We start from the raw sequence: 14,806 nt of genomic DNA on the forward strand, positions 1-14,806 counted from the left end.
GAAGAAGTCCGTCGGCTTCCTCTGGACCCTGGTCACAAACTCTGGGGGCAGGTTCAGGAGGGTGAGCCGATGCCAAAGCATCGACGCCACCGGCTGGTTGATCACCAGAGCCCTGCCCCTGAAGGAAAGCAGTTTCAGCAGACCTGACCACGACCTCAGTCGCGCAGCCACCTTGTCCTCCAACTCCACCCAGTTGGCTGCGACCGAGGCCTCTGCGGGGCTCAGATGGACTCCCCAGGTATTTGTAACTGTCCGCGCTCCACTGGAACTGCTGGAGCATGGTAGGGAGGGAGTCCACCTGCCAGGGACCTACCAGTAACCCGGAGCATTTGTCCAGTTGATCCTGGCAGAGGACGCAGCAGAGTAGATGCTCTAGCAGCTCCACATCCTCTCCAGATCAGCAGGATCGGAGTCCACCAGGAGCACGTCGCCGGCGTAAGCCGACAGGACCACCCTCGTGTCTGACATGCCGAGCGCCAACCCCGTGAGCCTCCTGCGAAGGAGGCAGAGGAAGGGCTCGATGCACAGCATGTACAGTTGTCCTGACAAAGGGCAGCCCTGATGTTCTCCTCTCCTGAAGGTGAGGGGCGTGGTCAGAGACCAGTTGACCTTAATCAGGCACTCGGCAGAGGCGTACAGCATCCGGAACGGGCCCACGAAGCGCGGTTTTTACGGTCCCCCTTTTTTTCCAATGTGTAGAAGTAGTGTGTGCCGCGGTCCATCTTCTGAAAGAACTGGACCCACGAGCGCACAAACGACCCCCAGGACGCTGGAGCTGCAGGTCCCGCAAGGTGCTCTTCTTCTCCTCGTACGCGCTCTGCTCGAGTTGGTCCATGCGAGCCAGGTGGCTTTCCAGATCGAGCAGCTCCCTTTCCAGCCGCTCGATCCGTGAGTCCCTCCGCCTGCTCGCGCCCCTCGTGTACTCCTGACAGAGGATTTTGATCTGTGCTTTCCCTACATCCCACCACTGACGCCACCTGGGGAAGCGAGATAGCCTGCCGTGCCAGACCATCCAAAAGTCCCGGAAAGACCGCTCAAAGCGCTCGTCCTCCAACAGGCTGTTGTTGAAGTGCCAGTAGGCAGCGGCGTGCCTAGCTGGCATCACGGCCACCAGATTGTGGTCCGTGAACGGCGCCAGCCTGGTGTCGGAGGAGCAAACGCAATGATTGTGGTTCCGCGAGACGTAGAACCTGTTGATCCGGGACTGAGACACCCGCCCCTCCCTCACCCTGGTGTAGGTGAAGGCCGAGGCGCCGGGTGTTGCCACCGCCAGATGTCCACCAGAGAGAGCCGAGCGATCAGCTCTCTCAGAGCTGCCGACGAGAGCAGGTAGGGTTCTTGCCCCACCCTGTCCGCGGCCTCGAGGGTGCAGTTGAAATCCCCCCCGAGGACCACGAGCTCATCAGCGCCGATGGTGTTCAGGTGAGTGGACATCCGGTGGAAAAAGTGGACCCTCGCCGGACCCGTGGACGGAGCGTACACGTTCAAGAGGTGAACTGTAGCATCTCCGTCCCGGTGGTGTAACTGACGGCCCAGCATGACATTGACCACATCGAGTACCGTGGGAACGAAGGATCCGGAGAAGAGCGTCGCCACCCCACAAGATGACTCCGTGAGGTGGCTGAACGACACTCTCCACCCCCACTCCAGCAGCCAGTTGGCCTCGGCCTGCGGAGTCGAGTGGGTTTCCTGCAGGAAGCACACAGAGTAACCTCCCTTTTTCAGGTAGGAGATTACCTGGGCCCTGCGGAAATGGTCCTTACACCCATTGACGTTGACGGTACAGATGGAATACGTGGTCCTCTGTCAAGAGTGGTTGGCGACGCTCACGGGAGATCCTGAGATCTCCCGAAGTTCACCAACTGGTCGTGGAACGCTCGTGCCTGAAGTTTTCTTGGCGTGGCTGGCCCTGAGGAAGGATCTCACAGAGTTTAGAATCCTCTGGAAATCCCCCCATTTGTCCAGGGCCAGCTGTACTTTGTCCCTGTGGTGGATGATGGCCTCCAGGAAGTCCAGGAGCTCTGCCGCAGGGATGTCTGGAGAAGGGGCGGACAGACCCTCCGAGCCCACGCTGCACATGGACTCCCGAGTCCTCCTCCCCCTCCTCTGGTTCCTCCCGCCCCCCTCGTGATGGAGAAGCACAACACACTCACATTGGTGGGTGAGCGCATTGCATCTTACTTAATTTTCACCGAGTGTCCCTGCGCCCCACCCCCAGGGGATGCGGAGGGAGACATCGGCGGAGGTGCCCTCGCGGGCACCATCTGCACCCTCGATTTAGGGGGCGCAGAGGGGTGCTCAGTATGTGCCGACGAGCCCGACGTTCTGGGTCCCTCTTTCTATGGCCGAGGCATGGTCTCAGGCCCATCCTTGGTCCCTCGGAGGGAGGGGATCTCCCGCACCTGCCGCGCAAGGGCCGGGGCCCTCGCCGCTGACGGAAAGGGAAGCCTGAGGCGGTTGTTCTTTCGGGGTTTCCTCCTGCGCCCCCTTGGCAACAAAAACTGGCCCCTCGGGTACAACTTTCTGCCCTCTCCGATTCTTCCCCTCCCTTCTGCACTCCAGCAGCCGATATAAGCACGGGCTCCGCGGAGCCCGCCTCTGCCTCAGGAGGTGTTTCCTCATCCCCCTCCACGGCAACACAAGAGCGGGAACCCCCATCGCCGCAAGAAAGGGAAGCCTGAGGCAGCTCTTGTTCTTGGGGGGGGGCTCTTCTCCCCCCTCCGGCCCCTCGGCAGGGGTCGCCTGCATGGGCTCCGTGTTGTCTGTGGAGCTATTTTCAGCTCCTCACCAGAGACGGGAGCCCGAGGCAGCTCCTTTTCCTGGAGGGGTGGTTCTTTCTTCCCCTCTGGACCATCGGCGGGGGTCGTCTGCATGGACTCCGCGTTATCTGCAGAGCCCATGCTTGCCTCGGGGGCCGAATCCGCCTCCCCGCTGGAAGAGGAAGCCCGAGGCAGCTCTTGTTCTGGAAGGAGTGGTTCTTTCCTCCTCTCCGGACCCTTGGCGGGGGTCGCCTGCATGGTTCAGCCGCCCCCTCCTCGGCATCACGGGGTTCTGGACCTGTGTTGCTGTCTGAGGAAGGCGGTGCCCGAGGCAGCTGCTCTGTTGGGGGCCCCTCCTGTGCCCCCTTGGCGACCTCCGCTGCGGCCAGTCCCTCGATGGTAGGCTCGGGGCCGGCTTTTGGGGTCTCTGTTGTTCCTGGGAGGGGGTCTAATTGTTCCCCCCTCTCCCACCGGCCTCTCGCACGGAGCGTCTTCCATGGGCTCCGCTACATGTGCGGAGCCCTGGGCCACCTCGGGGGATGGATTCTTTCCCCCTTCGGCGGAGAGGGGAAGCTGAGGTGGCAGCTTTGGTTTTGGGGGGCTTGCTTTCGCCCCCCCGGAGACTCTCGCCTTGAGGCCGGTTTTCGTGCACTTATGAGCGCATGTCGGAAGGCCAGCCTGCGCCTTCCTTTTGCCTCTGATGCTGATGGAAATGGTCCCCCGCCCAATTGTGGCGGTGGGAAACACACCTCCGGCAGCTTTTCTCCCGGGTTACGAGGTGTTTTGTTTTTTGGGCGGCTTTGCCGCCCTGCCTTGCAGGGCGGTCCGGCAAGGGAGTCTCCTTTTCAGGAGCTCCCCCTGACCCACCGCCAGACAGTGTGGCGGTGGGCTTCGTCACCCCCTGCTTGGCCTCCCTGGTGGAATTCGCCGCCGCCGCCTTCTTTTTCCTCCTGCCGGCGACCACGGTCCACTCGGCGGCTTTCTCCCCCCCGCGCCCTAACCCTAACCCTAACCCTTTCTCCCCCCCGCGCGCTAACCCTAACCCTAACCCTTTCTCCCCCCCGCGCGCTTTCAGGTGGCACGGAGGGTCCGGCCGATTCAGGGGCCTCCTCCCCCTTCCCCCCCCTTTGATGTTATCGGGATGGGAGCGGGTGTTATCTTGCCCCCCTCCGTGGGCCTCTTTGAGGGCCCCGGGGTGAGGTGGACTCGGAGGGGCGTGGTGCGGGCGCGGGTGGCTTGTCACCCTGCTGGAGCTTGGGGCACCTCTTTTTCTGGTGCCCCAGCTCTTTGCAGTGATAGCACCGCACCTCCTCCGAGGAATAGAAAATAACATAGTCCCCTGGAAGGGGACCACAAAACTGCCCTCCACGGCGTCCCTCCCCGCCAGCTGGATGGTGACCTGGTGGCGGAAGGACAGCATGTGGCGGAGGGGCTGGTCCTTGCAGCCCAGGGGTAGATGGCTGTTTTCAGCTCACCCAGGGCCTGCAAGTGGGGCTTAAGCAGGGCATCCTGGATAAACAGTGGCAAGTTCAACAGGATGACCCTGCTACCCAACCCCTCCAAGGGTTCAACGGGGACGTACCCACCCCCGACCGCGAGACCCTTCTCAATAGCCGTGTGCATGGTGGCCTCTGATTTTAAAAAGAAGATGGGTTGCCATACATTTTTTTAAAGAATTATTTATCTTATTCCCCCCCCAAAGGGAATAAAACAAAATAAAATGAAATAAGAAACAATTAATTAAATAAATCCAGTCAAAGGCTTTTTAAAATAAAATAACAAACCTTCAACTAAAAAGACAATGTGCTTGCCCTTCCCCCACTCTGCACAAGGCAAGAGCAGGGCTTTTTTTTTAAACAAAACAATTTTTAAAACTCAACCAAAAACTGTTTTAAAAATAAAAAATAATTTTAAAATAAACTAAACAAAGTGCTCTTTATTTTGAAATTAAAAAGCACCAAAAATAAAATTGATAAAACAAAGGCAAAATTCAATGAAAGAACTCAAACAACAAACAAAAGGGAAAATCAAAATGGCCACCCCCCCTGCACTTACAAGGCAAGTGCAGGGAGAACAAACAATCCAAAACAAACAAACACTAATTATAATAAAAGTAACCGATGAAAAAGCAAAGATTTTTTAAATTCAAAGGTCCCCTACTACTTTAGATAAGTGATTTTTACAAAAAAAAAGGAAAATATAAAATTAAACCACTATTTTTTAAAGATTTTAAAGTGGATAGGCAGGAGCTCTGGGAAAAAACAACCTGCCCATCCTATTTAAATACCAACTACTGGAGAAAAAAATTCTAATTGGCATCCTCGTAAGCGAGGATGCTAAATAAATAGGTATTTAACTAAAGAAACAAAAGAAACCGGTCAAAAAGTCTGTAAATTAAATATTTATAACAAAAGGGGGGGTAGTACAGAGCATGCCACCCAGAGCCCACTGGTCGACAAAGGCCGACATGTCGCCAGCAGACTCCGTGTGGACGTGCTCTAAATTAACCCGGGACCGGACCAGGGCCCTGAACATGGCTCCGCAGTCAGAGACTCTCCCCGGTGATCTTACACATCCTGGTCTTGTAGACGGCCAGTCGAGCAAGAGCCAGGAGCAGATTCACCAGGTCTCTCGCCTTGCTGGAGCCACGAGCAGGGTGCCCAAAAATGAAAAGGGTGGGGGAGAAATGCAGTCAGAACTGCAGCAAAAGGTTCTTCAACAGAAGAGAGAATGGCTGCAGCCTGGCGCACAAATAATAAATAAGAACTACCACTCGGACTGACCGCAGAACAGGCATGCGGCGTCCGAGTCAGTAAAGTGACGCAGGATCTCTCCTGACGCGAGCGCTCTGTGCAGCACCCTCCATCCCAGGTCCCCAGCTCCTCTCTGGACCAGCGGGGAGTACAGGGCCTCCCACTGGGGACTGATGCCCTCCGGTAGTCGGAGGGGCTCCCGCCAAGCGGTGTCTGGGCGGGAGACGAGGGCGAGAAAGTGGAGGGTGTGCAGCACCATCGCGTACGGGGTCCTCCTCGACGCATATCGCAGGGGGGTTGAGGAGAACTGCGAGATCCTGCTCTGCTTGTTCTCGAGGGGAGGCCAAGGGGGGTCCCGCGCCTTGGGTTTGATCAGCAGAACCGGAGAGCCGGGGGTAGGGTGGGAAGCTTGCTCTCCGGTCCTGAGGAGCCACTCAAGATACCTGACATAGTCCGGGTGCAACGCTGCTTTGCACTCCTGGATCGCTCAGTGGTCCGTTCTGACGGTCCCCCGAGCCGCCCTGGCAACCAGTGACTCGGGAGTCAGCCACTCCAAGCGGTCGTGATCCAGGAGATTTCAGACTCTGGTCACCTTGGCTGAGATCAACAGTCTCCGCACAGAGAAGGACTCCAACGCCTGCGCACCTAGGTGGGGGTTGTGCAGCAGGGGCTCCAGAAGGAGTCCTTCGCCCTCGGTCGGAACGGCGTCTCGGCCGACGGAAAACATGCTCCGGGTCCTGAGCAGGTCCTGGTAGAAGACCAGCCGTGCAGCTGACGCAGGAGGAGGCAAGCCAGCATGAACCACTGCGGGGCCGGGTCTGCGTACAGGAATCTCTGCAGTGTCTGTAGGCGGAAGGTGTGCACCTGACTCTTGATGCACACCAACCCCTGCACCCTGACAGAGACACAGTGCTTTCCGGTCCAGAAGAAGTCCGTCAGCTTCTCTCGGTGGCACGAGGGCCGTCAGTGGAACTCAGTGAGGTGCTCCTGAATGTACTCCCTTGGGAACATCTTCCAGTTTACACCTGTTTGAATTGTAAGAATGTTTCAGTTCCAGTTGTTTCAAGGTAATTAAACAATAAAAAAAAAATTAAAAAAAACGTACTTCTGATTTGTCAAATATTCTCAATATTTGAAATAACCGATTAATGTTCTTTAGCATGAAGATTACAGCTTTACTTATTTTCCAAGGTGCAAACATAAATAAATTATATTACATACAAAAAAAAAACAATTTTAAACATTAAACAAACCTTCATGCTGTACTGCCCATTTAAGATAACCTCCAAGTGCCGCCTTACACTATATTGGTCGCTTGGTTTATATAGACGGCTTACAAAAATGACAGTGATACAACTGACAGCATTATGTGCAGCGTTTTAATGTAAGCAGCTCTCCTGCCTTCAAACACTATAACATATAACTGAAATAAGAGTTTGTTACGCTTAAGAACCTTAACTTTAGTTACACAATAGCTGTTACAATTAAACATTACTGAACAACCTAATTAGGTCCACACACGAGGGCTTTACTTCAACCGTTTTAAAATTCTATGTCCAACACAGAAATAGTAAATCGCTACACTCAATGTCAACAGTGTATTTTTCCAATTAAAAAAGTTAACATTGTATCCATACAAACACTGTGAATATTATAGCACTACACAACGAATACATTTTAATACGATGGGCATAAAGCTTAGCTAAACATCATTACTATTAGTGGATTTAAATATATATTTTAAGTGGTTTTGCATTTTAATCCGTCATACCAAGTACAATTAGCATGTACTAAATGTATGCATATATGTCTGTTAATGTAACCAAAAAAGTGTAAATATCAGGCTAACGTTTTCATTTTTGTTAGTTTTTTTGTGAGAGGTGGAATGACTTAAGGCAAAAATATTGTTTTCATTCATGTTAATACTATAAATATATTTAATATTTGACATAGTTATGATAATGCATGAACTTAACCATGCTTCTGCTGTCTACTTTTTTATTGACACTCCTGAATAGACTTTTTTTTAGCTGGAAATATTAAGTATGCGGTTGTTTTATTTTTAAGTTTTGTTGTTTCAGTTATAGATGTGACAAACTTCCCGGGGGATTGTGGCGCACTGCACCTCAGCTTCATCGCAACAGAAAATAAGCAAGCCACAGATAATTAAATTCAGCGGTAGTCCAGACAGCAAAATACTGTACTGCAATGTCATTTTAATTCAAAGGCCATTACATGCAACACCGCACGGCAGTTAAACTAGGCACCCTCATTGGTTCTCACGTATACTGTAGTAAAATAGGATTCTGCAGCCTTGATTAAACAGTAATCGTGATCATGTAACAAGCTGCTTACCCACGAGGACTTGTTTTGATGTATTGTCCTCAGTGATTGAGCACCATTAACATTTGAATACTCTATTTAAACTACTGAATGGCTTTTGCTAAATTATAAATGTGACAGAGTGGCCAAGGACAGTGTAAATGATCAGGCTGGAGTCTTGATTTACAGTTTAAAACTGGTGTTGGTTTTATTTTTCTTACAGTGTGGTGAAGAAACAACCACTAATAAAACAAACCAAATAAACCTAGCTTTCAGATGGAGTACAAAGTAAACAATACTTTGTGTGGGCCCTGTGCATACAGGTGGGAACTTCTGCCATCAAGTTGTCAATCTGTAAAGATTATAATTGGAGTTTATGTGGAGTTCAGGTTACTAGGAGTTTTTAGAAGAGCATTTTAGATTGCTAACAGGGAACTCTGCATATAGAATTATAATCTTTAAAATTGCCCAAAAAAATCCACTATTAGAAATGTTTTGAATTCAAGCTTTGTCCCTTGTTGCAGATTTGTATTAAATCTATCGTTGATTGGGTTTACTTCAACATTACATGCATGCAAAATATATTGTACTGTTTCCATTATTTGAAAATATTGGCTCTTAAAACAAAACTAGTTTTTTTTTCTGCACATTTTACTGTTTACAGAAAGTACAGCCATTTAACCACTAAATCTCCCCTTAAAAATTGTATAAAAATGTTAAAACAAATTACATTCTTTAGATACATCAGTCATCTAACCCCACCAAGTCTCTGCCTTCTCCCAGGAAAGAAGTCCTACCGATTCCATAATCTAACAAAAGTTCAGTGTTCACGTCAAGGTCTTTCAAGGCTATAAGGAGGATGACATATTCTTTTATTTCTCCCAGGTCCATTTCGTGTACTTCTGGATAAAGGTTTTTCCTCTTTCTGGAGTGGTTTATTTGTCTGCCAAATGTGTCCCTGTCGGGGTGACAATGACAAGGAACAGTTTGGGCATGCATGCACAATTTCTTGCCCTGAGAATCTCTAAAGAAAAAGAAGTAGCCCATTTCCTCTTCAGACACGCTCTTCATCAGTTCTTTTCCCTCTGCCGCTGTTATGGTGGTTCCATGGTAATCGCAGACAACTTCTCCTTTCTGGAATTTCCTGGTTGTGACCACTCTACGGCCCTTGTCTCCACCATCGGTTATTAGCAGGCCCTTCCATTTCTGTGATTTCACCAGCTTCTTGATGTGCTTATTGTCTCCAATGCTTTCTGGTACTTCCAGGGGCTTCCAAAGCTCAGTAATCTTCTCCACAGACGGTTTGTTGTTTTTCCATCCCTGCCTCTCGATGTACTTTGTGATCTGACGGCTCGATGGTTGTCGTCTGGGGAAGTAAGCTGTAAGACACAACAGAAAAAGGAAATGCAAGTCACTTTTTTTTTTTTTTTTTTTTTTTAAAATCATTAATTAGTAGTTTAAACATCCCTCATCTAGAATCCATCATATTTATTAAACATGTAGCTACCAAGCACATAATTGAGCCTCATCTTCTCCTGCATCCCTCTCCACTTCTTGTAACACTTTCTGTCATGCACTCCGGTGATCAATTTTCTTATTTTGCCCTTTGGAATTTCTCCCTCTAGTGATACTGGGTGTTGCTGAATGAAGAGATTCAATGTGTCCAGTAAGCTCATCTTTGGGCAAGTGCCTGATGTTGCAACACCCCTTATATGGAGGGAAGACGATCCGCTTTCTGCGTCAGAGCTAAAAGAATGAAGAAAACATGACTGTTAGAAAAGTGATATTGCATCATAAAACTCTTAGCTCTACAATATTTGCAACCTGAACGGTTTTGATGTACCTTGCCAATACTTACTCAGATGAGTCTCTGACACTGGCAAGCTTGCTCAGCAGAGTGGCAGCTCTGCAGATGTTCTCAGGCTGCACAAATTGTTTGTCCTTTTCTGATGTTGCCATTGTCTGGGCTAAGTAATCTGCGATGATACATTTTTCTTCATTGGTGAAGCCATATTTTGGAGCCATTTCAAAAACGTGCCGTGCGACGTGTCCTGTCACATTCGGAACGTTGTATCTGTACATATTTTTAAAAAAAAAGGGATTGGTAATAAATTATTTTTAAAAAGCACTGTATCAGCACTGGTATTACTTTGATTGAACCTATAAAACAAACAACATTTTTGCTTACTTTCTATGGAGCCGCATCACATCATTGGACGGACTGTATATTGGGTTGCCACTTGTTGAAATGAAGAATTTGTTGTTGGGGTCATCTTCAGCCATTAAAAGGGAACAAAGAAAACGTGTACGGATGTGTGTAAAGTATACATGGAACCACTAGAAAGCAAAATAGAAAGAAAACAAATTAAAATAGTTTTTTACACAAATTCACATTCAGGTCATTTCAAGTGGTGTGACAAGATACTTGCATGCTGCTCTTCTTCATTTAATGAAAATTTTGCCACTTGCTGTGACACCGTCTTATGCTTATTCACGGTAATGACAACAAAGCGTGACCTGTCTCCGTCTGTCGTCAAAACGCATTCTTCTCTCTTTAACCACTCAGACACCTGCAATCATAAAAGAAATAAGTTAAAAGGGTATTTACATTTTTTCTAGACTGAATATGATGACACAAATAACTTACTTTCATATTCTTCACAACAGCGGCCCTCTGAAGATACTTCAGCATCAAAAGAGACTGCAGGTAGTACAAGATGAGCAGTGACCGATAGATGTCCAGTTCCTCATTTAATGTGGCTTTGGCAATGGCTTCCAAAAAATCCTTCCTTGCCGCACGAAGAACTCGAAGGCAGTCTCTTGGTTTTTGGCTTGATTTGGACATCTGTGTATAGCTGTGAAGAACAAATACCATGAGGGGAAGGTTAAAAAAATAACTTTGTACTTTATTTTACAAACAGCACATTACATTGATGCCTTTGGTCTGCAAAGCATTGATATAATTTGTATTTTAATCAATCCCCAACATAGATACAAATTGAACTATTATTGTGGTGCCTGAACACTGGACTTGGCTAATCCACAAAGACCCTCCTCTGAGACTGATTGCCCAAGTCTCAAATCAGCAGAAATGCAAAGCCTTTACCATTTCCCAGTGATTTCCTCGGACACCTGTTTGCTGATTGATTTCTGAAGATCCCTCAAGTCACTCCGGAAGGCCCTGCAATCGCGATAGAGAAGGGTGTCTGTAGAGCTCAGGGTGGTGTTGTAAATTATGTATCGCAGGAATCTTTTTAGGTTTTTCAAGAAATTGGTGACTGTTTGCTTCTTCAATCCAATATGGGAAAGTTTGGTGAAGAAAGACCTTGTTTTCTCAATGTCTCTGACAAACTGCAGCCCAGGTTCTTGGGCGTCCATAAAATAGAGAAACCTTGCCACATTGTCAACCTGGAATTCAAATGGGACACAGAAATAAATGTTCAAATTGTGAAATTGTTTGTCAAAATAAATGCAGCGTTGTAATTGTTATACCTCCTGTTTGCAGTGTGGAATGCCAAGGTCGTCTCGCAGGTATTTCTTGAATCCGGATAGCAAGTCTGAATCTGTGTTGTGCTTCTCATACAGGCCGTGCTCCTTCATTATCTTTCTCAGTTTTCCATCCCAGCGTTTTCCTGTTTCCCTATTGAAAAAACAAAACAAACAGGATTGGTAGAAAATGTAAAATGTAATTGAATCCGCATTACTTCCACAACATAGACAAACACAGACACACAAGAGTTATTTAAAAATATAATTACGGCTGGCTGAGGGGGTCCTGGGGCTCGACAGTATCCATTTTATCATATTCTTCTTCGGGAGCTGTTGGAAGTACTACAGCCTGCTGAGGCATGGTTTGTCTGAAACACAAGACATTAAATTTTTAAATGTCAGACTAATAAAATGTTACTACTGGAATGTTTACTGCTAACATAACCAACAGGCTAAAAACTCAATTTACCCAGCCATTGTTGCTGGTGGGATATTCCTCACAAAACAGCCATGACTTTCCAGCAGCTGAATGAGGTTTGCAAGCTCTTCATCTTTGGTAATTATGACTCTGAGCTCGCTAAACTCATACACCCTGCCTTCCCAAAGATGTTTGGTCATGCTCTCTCTGGCTTTATTGACTTCATCCTCAATTTGCTCCTTAGTACTTCTTTTCATGCACATGCTCTGCAGATGAGTTGGCAGTCTATCCTGGGGTTTGAGGCAAAATCTGCATATCAGAGGACATCTGTTGGGTTTCCTGGAGAGAAAGAAAAAAAAAAGTGAACACATGAACCCAGTTTTGTATTATTACAACTGGGGATGTTAATATTACTTCCAAGAATAATGTACTTGGAGAAATTCATTATTTAAAACACACACATATAGAACTAATTACTTATTCAAATAAAGCAGTTACTTATTGTAAGAAAAACACAATAACCCCAAGTTTGAAACAGGTAAGCAAGTTTGCAATAGGAGTAATAGTATTTTAGATTCTCATTTGAAGCTTGAAAATAAGTGTTGGTATAATGAATTAAAATTATATCATGAATGAAAAGTTCCTTAAGACAAATTATCGGGGGTTATATAATAAGATAATGGACAATGTGACTGTTTTAAAAGACACTTGATATAACTGAATTTGAAAACAACCAAATACCTGGAAAAAATACAACTCTGTCAATATGATACCCAAGTAAATCATTTAAAACCCTTTACCCTACTGAATTAAAAAGTTCGTTAATGCATATCTAGGTCTATTCGTCCCACTCTCCTTGAGAGAGCTCTCAATGCAGGGAGTTTAGCCTGTACTATTTCTATATGCACTCCGAATACCGGTAATTGAACTTTTTTCATAGTTATATGTATGTATTTTTTAAACATTAGAGTTTGTCATGCAGTTACCTGTAGATGTTATTTTGAGGTAATGTTTGTGCATAATGGTCTTACCTCTTTGAAGCACGACACTATTGTTTTGTTAATGGCTTCTCGTCTATATTAAAATAGCACTTTTCACAACTTATGGTTCGTGCTGTAACAAATAGCCCTGAGCCATTAGTTTTTGTTCCAAAATACAAAAACACGAAGACCTTCAAGAACCAGAAAGACTGATTTACAGCGAAGTAAATGCATGGTTCGTATTATTTTCTTACAAAGGAACAGGTTTTTATTTGCAAAACTATAATGCACATACAATACATACTTACATAACTGAAATAGCAGGTTGAAGTTAGCAGAAGAAAATGTAAATGTAGCACAAAAACGAAGTTCCAAATCCCACAACCGTAACGCAATCCGATCTGCACAGCGTTCAGTTAAATCCTTCCAGGGGCCAAATGAATAGTTATCTCCTCTTAGAAAAAAATAGCCAATAAAAAGAAAACAGAAAAATGAATGTACATAAAAAAAAAAAAAAAACATAGCCATATATTTATTGTAGTAATCCAGCGAACCAATTCTTAAGTATGTTACTCGTTACATTTGTAATCCACGACACATGGTCAATGGAGTAAGGCGGTAAGCAGTAGAGTTGTATTACAGTGAAAGGTTCGTCCAGAGGAAAAAAAAAAATCTAACTACAGTATTCAAATTGGCTGAAAACAACCCTTTTAATTTAGATAACAACCTGTTCACCAAAGCAGTATACAATTATCAGTATAATTAACTAAGCGCAGCCGCATCAGATGCAAAATAACACAAACGAGATTTTTTGTTTGCTTGTTTTTTTACCGCTCCCTTTTTAAAAGGGAATGACGTAGACACAAGAGATGGGTACTTACAACAGGGTATGGCCAAACATGTGTGCGTTCACGGCGATCATTCTGGGCAAGACCTTTCCAACTTGGCCATCTGCGTGAACAGGTCACACAGCAACGGGATGATGATGATGATGATGATGCTGCTTCTAGTTAAAGCTGCGTTCTAGTAACTCCTAAAAATCCTGCGTCGCATGTGGGAGTCTGCCTCTGACGTCAGGGTGCCTTCATGTCGCGCAGACTTTTGGGAGTCTGCGCGGGTTCTAAGTCAGATGACGCATACCCTGCCTAAATTCTGTAAGCTGCGTGACCGCAGCCGGATCTGACAACAGAAGTCACGCTTCCTCTGGGCTCAGAGTCTGCGCATACCCTGCAGATTCTGGGTGCGTTCACTGGGATCATTCTGCGCAGACTGATGGCACAACCTGTCCTAGTTGGGCATCTGCGTGAACTCAGCCGGCAAAGACAACACCAGGTCACGGGAGATTCGGCGAGGCAGGCTGCACAGATCGCGCAGCTTTCAAAAGGGCACTGCAGCAGGAGCAGCCGCGGCTTCAAAACAACCAACGAGCGCTCACCGATAAAGAAGGACATCGCAACCCTATACGGTCATCACTCAACATGCTATCGCCACCTAGCCGGGCTGTGTGAATGACACACACTCTCACAAGGACACTCGAGAAGCAACCCTACACAATCGTTGCATTACATTTGCAATTAATAGATATTACAGTTCAAAATAATAGGAAATTATTAAAAGTATCTTGCGGTGTTATGAATAAGAACAATCCTCCAATGGTCGTCAATGCAGCTGTAGATACATATATATTGTGATGTTGAAACACTTAAATAATACAATATTTGATGTGAATGGATAAATATTTCAGTGTCTTTACCTTACTATATACAATGTGCATAATTGTGCATAATTCCAACAACACCCCCCATTGCAACCATACAGTTAGTTTAGGCACATCCAAGTTTCCTGCCTTTTCTTAATGAGTTGATAATGCAATTGTTAGAACATATCATTTATTCTTTAACTAGAGCAAATAAACACAATGGGTTGCATCTTACCCATTGTACAAACTAGGCAAACCACCTAATCGTTGGGAAATATAGATCTATATTCAAGCAACTCAATTGGAGAAGCAATAATAAGTCTGGTATACAACTACAAAAGGACCACACGCTTGTATTTCAAAGATTGCAGAGATAGCAATTACAT

General features: G+C 46.6%; 1 protein-coding gene across 1 annotated transcript; it reads right to left on the reverse strand.

Moving 5' to 3' along the window:
- Window positions 1-7,845: 7,845 nt before the first annotated feature.
- On the reverse strand, window positions 7,846-14,287 carry LOC121318606. The gene is made up of 12 exons (XM_041255470.1): window positions 13,603-14,287; window positions 13,030-13,175; window positions 11,793-12,080; window positions 11,593-11,691; window positions 11,327-11,474; window positions 10,941-11,242; window positions 10,482-10,689; window positions 10,264-10,404; window positions 10,023-10,171; window positions 9,693-9,908; window positions 9,342-9,580; window positions 7,846-9,213 (listed from the first exon to the last, which is right to left on the reverse strand). Coding segments are annotated over exons 2-12 (2,427 nt in total). The 5' UTR covers window positions 13,032-13,175; window positions 13,603-14,287; the 3' UTR covers window positions 7,846-8,578.
- Between the last annotated feature and the right edge of the window lie 519 nt (window positions 14,288-14,806).

Source organism: Polyodon spathula, chromosome 7, assembly GCF_017654505.1.
Source record: "Polyodon spathula isolate WHYD16114869_AA chromosome 7, ASM1765450v1, whole genome shotgun sequence".
NCBI lineage: Eukaryota > Metazoa > Chordata > Actinopteri > Acipenseriformes > Polyodontidae > Polyodon > Polyodon spathula.

Bases quoted from the DNA above. Each gene is read 5' to 3' on its own strand.
- LOC121318606 (XM_041255470.1), bottom strand. The intron at 10,690-10,940 runs GTAAAGGCTTTG...TGTTCTTCACAG, and splicing joins GAGGAAATCACTGGGAAATG to CTATACACAGATGTCCAAAT. The intron at 10,405-10,481 runs GTAAGTTATTTG...TTATGATTGCAG, and splicing joins CTGTTGTGAAGAATATGAAA to GTGTCTGAGTGGTTAAAGAG.